This window comes from Hipposideros armiger, unplaced genomic scaffold (genome assembly GCF_001890085.2).
Source record: "Hipposideros armiger isolate ML-2016 unplaced genomic scaffold, ASM189008v1 scaffold_439, whole genome shotgun sequence".
NCBI lineage: Eukaryota > Metazoa > Chordata > Mammalia > Chiroptera > Hipposideridae > Hipposideros > Hipposideros armiger.
The window spans coordinates 1,374,593-1,380,818 of NW_017731789.1; the positions used below are offsets into that span (position 1 = coordinate 1,374,593).

At 33.4% G+C, this 6,226-nt stretch overlaps 1 protein-coding gene across 1 annotated transcript; it reads left to right on the plus strand.

Annotated features, from left to right (window-relative positions):
- The first annotated feature begins 570 nt into the window (after nucleotides 1-570).
- CXCL8 (C-X-C motif chemokine ligand 8) lies at nucleotides 571-2,880 on the plus strand. Its single transcript, XM_019665315.1, has 4 exons — nucleotides 571-732; nucleotides 1,675-1,810; nucleotides 2,099-2,182; nucleotides 2,631-2,880. The coding sequence occupies exons 1-4, from the start codon at nucleotides 669-671 to the stop codon at nucleotides 2,650-2,652; spliced, it is 306 nt and encodes a 101-aa protein (XP_019520860.1). The 5' UTR covers nucleotides 571-668; the 3' UTR covers nucleotides 2,653-2,880.
- The last annotated feature ends 3,346 nt before the right edge of the window (nucleotides 2,881-6,226 follow it).

Genomic DNA, 6,226 nt, shown 5'->3' on the forward strand with positions numbered 1-6,226 from the left:
AAGGTGTTCCCTTTCATTCTGTTAAACACACATTAGCAAAACCAAATCTTTTGAAAAGTTGTTATATACTTCTGGAAACTTTCCAAAATGCTTAGAAAAGGACTTTTCATAAATTGTGTCCCCAATAAAAGTGGTTGACTAGATTACTTCCTCCATCATTACAGCACAAATAATTTGCCGACAGAAACTATTGTATCATAAAGGAATAATCATAAATGACCTTACCCTAACAGCTGTCAGATAGTACTATGATAAGTTTATTTATAAATAAAAAGAAATACAACTGATAATGATGAATCAAAGCGAGAGGTTAACTATTTAAAAATTATGTTTGCACATGTTTTAAAAGAGACATGTTTTATATAAAATAAATAAAATTAAAGTATTTTAAAGATCAAATAAAACTTGTCATGCTTGAAAACTTGATAAGAGACCAATTAGAGAAGTCTGATGACTCAGGCACTCAAAGGGCAGGCGGAAAGTTGCATAGGGTGGAATTTCCTCTGACATAATGTAAGCATGAGGGTGCACATGTTCTTTATCTGTTGCGATAATATAAAAAGCCACAGGAGCTCTTCATCCAACACAAGTCCTCGGGGACAACAGAGCTCACAAGCTTCTAGGACAAGAGCCAGTAAGAAAGCGGAAAGAAAACCCTTCGTGTCAACATGACTTCCAGGCTGGCCGTGGCTCTCTTGGCAGCTTTCCTGCTTTCTGCAGCTCTGTGTGAAGGTAAGCGCATCTTTCTGCTGCAGGGTTTTCCTGTGTCTAAATGTAATCCTCAGATAGCAAGATTGTCTTAATGCTTTGATAAAAACATCATTTTTATTCAGGAAAAGAAATTTAAGTCATTTAAGGTCAACTAATTCAATTGAAGTTTTAATGTTTTAGACTGTATCTATACAACACTTAGAAAAGTATGAAGTTTGGTTAATATAGACATTCTGTTCTTACCATTCACACTCTGTAGTATGCATCGATTTAACATCAATCTAATTCAGAGTATATCTTATTGGGGGCCACATTTACCCATGTTATCTATCAATATTGAGCGAGACAACTCAGGTAATTTTACTCCATGTACTATTTTGACAAGCTTCAGACAGCTATCAATTCCTATTTGGTTTAAGGACATCCGGACAGATTATAGACCTTCTTGGATGCCTTTTATGAAACAAATACAATTAGAATGTTTATGGTATATAGTTTTAAATTTTTTTCTTTTCTCTTAAGCATTAGTATTTTGTTAAGATACAAGACATCTCTGTGCAACTCACTTATATATTTCTATTAATTCTTTCTGAAAGCAATTTCTCTATTGTTGAACCTTAGTTTGCCTACTATAAACAGCATTGTGGTATCACAGAGGATTATGCAATATCAAATAGGAAAAAAGTATCGTCAGGATGTCAGTATTGCACAAAGACAACTCCAAGTCTTCATGTAGAAAGTATTCAATGTTGTCAAGAAAGACCATTAAAAAAAAAAAAAAAAACTGAGGTCAGAGATTAGGACAATATCCAGCCTTCAATTTCAGGAATAAGTTTGCTAAAGATATGATGTTTACTAAACACACAGTCACCAAGTTATCTTATTGAAATTAAAGAGGGAGTAGCTAGCTGGCAGAGCTGTGCCTGTTGATGAAATCAACTGTTGTTTTTATTTTTTTCACAGATGCAGTTGTGTCGAGAATAGCTACAGAACTTCGATGCCAGTGCATAAACACCCACTCTGAATATTTCCACCCCAGATATATCAAAGAATTAAGAGTGATTGAGAGTGGACCACACTGTGCAAATTCAGAAATCATGTAAGTACTTTCAAAAGTGATTAGATTTTTTACTGTAGAAAACCTAGAACTGAGGAAGGTGGAAGTGTCCAAAAGTTCTAGGTACAAGGAACACAGTAGTGAGCTGAACAGAAAAAAAAAATCCTTTTGCCTTCATGACGTTTAAATATGGTACCTGCCTTGATTCGTAGCTCAAAATTGCTTTAAACTTAGATCTTATGCCCATGCTTAAGGAACCATGGCTTGAATGGCAAAGGGATGTGTGAAACCTGCTAAATATTTATTTTAATCATATGTTTCTCATTTCAGTGTAAAACTCATCGGTGGAAAAGAGGTCTGCCTGGACCCCAAGGCAAAGTGGGTGCAGAAGGTTGTACAGATATTTTTGAAGAGGTTAGTTGGTTTTTTTTTAAAATAATAATTTAGATTATTCATTTATCCTGAGATATACCATCTAAGAGTCAGCCTATAAATTTCCTGCTGCTGCTGCTGCTGAAAATCTCTTTTAGGTAACTGCCTCTTTAATTAAAAAGAAAAAAATAGCAGTAATAGTGAGTTTGTTGTATTCATGACTGAGAAGACCATATATCTTAGTTTGTCAGGGAAGTCTGGATTTATACACATTCCCTGTGTCATTAATATGGTTCTCTTTCATTCCCAGAAGTGTCCAGGTTTGGATGATAACTTATCTGGTCTCTGTTTGTAGTTGAAAATACAGAACATTTCTAACACATGACTATCTAAGACTAATTAGTTTCTGTATTAAGCATATTTTTAAGGAACATACTTTACTTCTTATTAGAACATTGTTAATTTTAGATTTTATTTTATTTATTTTCAGAGCTGAGAAGAAAAGTCCATGAAAAAAAGTGCATTCTCCATGGTTTCCAAGAATTCCTCAGTAAAGATGCCAATGAAACTTCAAACAAACCTACTTCAGTGCTTCATGGACTGTGTGGGTCTGGGGTAGAATTGCCAGATAAAATACAGGATGGCCAGTTAAATTTGAATATTGAGTAAAACAACGAATAGTTTTTTCAATGCCCCATGCAATCTCTAGAACAGACTTATATTTGAAAAATTGTTCATTGTATACCATAACTTCAAATTTAGTTGGAAATCCTGTATTCTTTTTTTGGTTAAATATTGCAACCCTGGTCTGCTGGTCAAGATCCATGAGCACTTGTTCAACTGCTCCTTGAGTTCTTCATTTTTACTAACCTGGAGAAAAAGCCTCAGCCACCATCTTATCTCACAGAAATGTGAGAGCATGTGGAAGCAATTTAACTTTTTTCATGATTATGTAAATTATTTTTAAGTATAACTTATCCCCTATTTATTATTTATATATTTATTTAAGCATCAAATATATAGTTATATTTGTGCATGAATTTGAAACTTGGGAAAAACCACACTGTTGATAGAATAATATAATGACTGTCATGAATTTATATTTATTTTAGATCTTAAGCAATATATAGAATTATCTTGATCAAGGTTGTTTTAGTTTGATCAGGGTAGCCAAATTTAGCAAAATTAAAAACAAACAAATAAAACACCCAGTTAATTTTTATTTCAGATGAACAGTGAATAATTTTTTTTAAGTATAAGAGCACCATTATTTATCTTAACTTTTAATTGAACTGGCAATCCTACTTTTCATACTCCTTATATTATCTTGTTAAACTGTACTGTATTGAATCACCAGAATCCTGAGTTAGGTCTATCTTTCTCAAAACAACAAAAATTCACAAAGTAATTTCTTGCTGGTTAAAACTTATTTATTATGTCCAAATAGATTCTTATAATTTTATTTAAATAATTGTATGTTTTTTTAACACTCACTTTATTTTTTTAATTTAAGGCACTTTTATGTGTTTCCAAAAAGATTTTTTTCCTACTATTTTTGATGGTCTAGAAATATAAATATAACTATAACACATTTAGAATAAAATGTATTGTCAAAGTCATCAGGTGTTTGTATTTCTTTGGTAGTTTTAAATTTTATTGTCTTATATCTTTGGTTGTATTAAAAAATAAACCATATGATTTGGAAAACATAAATGCTTCTCCTTAGCATTTTGTATATTATGTTGGAAATTAAAAACCTTGATTTGTAGAAAAGTAGAATTCCTTTCCAGAGGTGGTTATAAACAGTAGTCTCTTTCACAGAATGATGGAAATTTTCTCAAATCCCACTGTATACATTTTTGCTAGTAAGGCTGACTTCAGATTTTCCATGAAGCAGCCCAGGTATCTGCACAGCTTAGCACAGCCCAAGTGTCAGTGAAAGAGGGAAGAGTATACATGTTATAAGGTACTTCTCAGCTAATTGAGGAGTAAAACTGACACTTATATAAGGCAAAGAAGTTCAAAATATGAATAAAGACCAAGTGTATTTGAAAACAAATTAAACAAAACTCTTAAAAGTAAAAAGACAATAATTTAACTAAAAAACTCAGTGGATGTGTTTCATAACAGATTAGACACAGCTGAAAAGAAAATTGGATATCTAGGAAATAAACCCAAAGAAATTTATCTGGAATTTATATGAGAGATTAAGAGGTGGTAACTTAGAAAAAGAAAGGCAAAGACATGGCGAATACAGGGATAAGGTATTCTAAGTGTCAAAATGGATTTTTAGAAGCAGAAGAGAGGAGGGTTAGAGGTAATATTTAAACAGACAAAGGCTGAAAACTTTCCAGAAATGATGAAAAATAACAATCCACAGTTTTAAGAAATCCAGTTAACCAATGTTTAACTTCACATTGCTAGTCAAAAAATAAGGATCTTAGAACTTTGACTCATCCTGTCTGTCCACCTCCAGATCATTTGCTATTATATTGCTGTTGGGTATTTTAAACCCACTCATGTTTAAAGTTCCACAATGCGGAGTCAGCAAGAGAGTCCTCTGTTATCTTCTCACTAGTTAGTTCACATTGCAGCCTGCTTTTGCTATGTCATTTACCTTCCATACCTGCAGTTCCCATTCTCTCTGTGGGTCCGCCATTATCTGTGGTGTAGAATAAAGCCCATTCCCTTTTCTAGTTTCCAGTGCACATGAACACAAAAGTGTGCAGCATAATAGAATTAGTAAACAATTTGTCAGTGTTGCACAAGCAGGAACTAACTAGAAATTCAACCCTGATATTTACTATTCTTAGAAATATAGTTCCCTCTAGAGTTGATTCCTCCCTGCCTGTGCTCTTCTCAGGCCATGTTGTGGGGCGTCTTCTTCCTCAGAGTTCTGCCTAAATTTCAGTTTCATATTCTTCTCTTCAAATTCAAGACCTCCTGTCATACCCATGCCCACTTGCCGTCTTTCATCTTGTAGATCTCATACATAATGAATGAAACCAATAGCAAACAAGGAATTTTAATAAAATGTTGATAGGAGAGGTACAGGGTTCTTCAGAAGCAGATATCAAGGAGTTATGTAACCTAACTAGCCTAGGTTTCCTAGAGAAAATCTAAAGTAGAATGTGAAGGATGAGTAGGAGTTGGCCACACAAAGGGAAGAAGGGTGTGTGGGGAAGCGTGTGTGAGGAAGCAGTGGAGAAGTAATTTGTAAACGAGAACATGACATGATTTGAGAAGTGAGAACATTTCAGTGTGACTGGAGTTTGCCATGAAACAGAACAAATACCAACAGATAAAGCTATGCTAAATGGACTATGGAATGCTCTAGAGGGCTTAAATTTGGAATTGAAAACTTTTAGTGAATTCCAGTTACTCTCATTTTAAATTGTGAACATTGCAGGCCCTTCTTCCTGGGTCTCCATCCAAAAAGGAGTAGGAAGCCATAAAAGCAGCTCAAAAGTCTGATCTTGGAGGCTTTTTAATCCTATTTGGAGGTTGAATCATCAAAGAACTCCCAACTTTAAATAAAACCTCTTAATGTGGTAAGTACACTTCTTTAATATGATCAGTGTCCAACTTTGAAAGCAAAGTGAAGACATCTGCACTGATCTGCACTCTCAATAATACTTTTTAAATAAATCTACTTTTTAATGATCTTTATCACTTTTAAAATATACTTAATGAGTTTTTCCACTCTGTCATCTAATTGTCACTGTCTCTAAGACAGCAGAAGTATTCCATCAAAAAGGTAAATAAGAAGATTAAATTAGAGATAAAGTATTATGTACCTAAGCCAAAATAGAAAAACAGAGTAAAAGAGTGTAAGACCAAGAGTTAGAGAGAAGAAAAAGCCAATCAATTTGCCGAATTGAAAATTTTTACTTCATTTTGCCTCAGTGATATTAATAAAATTAGTATATAGACACAGGGTTTATTTGTATAGACATAGATTTAGACACAAACTTAAACATGCCATCTATTACCCTATGTCTTTTATCCATTTGTGTGAATTATAAATTCACAAATCTAATTTTACAAAGTAGTAACATGAATGTAAAGATACAGGCACACATCCAA

What these genes read in the sequence shown, in the direction of transcription:
- CXCL8 (XM_019665315.1), top strand. Translation starts at nt 669, where the DNA reads ATGACTTCCAGGCTGGCCGTGGCTCTCTTGGCAGCTTTCCTGCTTTCT. An exon ending in TTCTGCAGCTCTGTGTGAAG is followed by an intron (nt 733 to 1,674) that starts GTAAGCGCATCT and finishes TTTTTTTCACAG; the next exon opens with ATGCAGTTGTGTCGAGAATA. An exon ending in TGTGCAAATTCAGAAATCAT is followed by an intron (nt 1,811 to 2,098) that starts GTAAGTACTTTC and finishes TTCTCATTTCAG; the next exon opens with TGTAAAACTCATCGGTGGAA.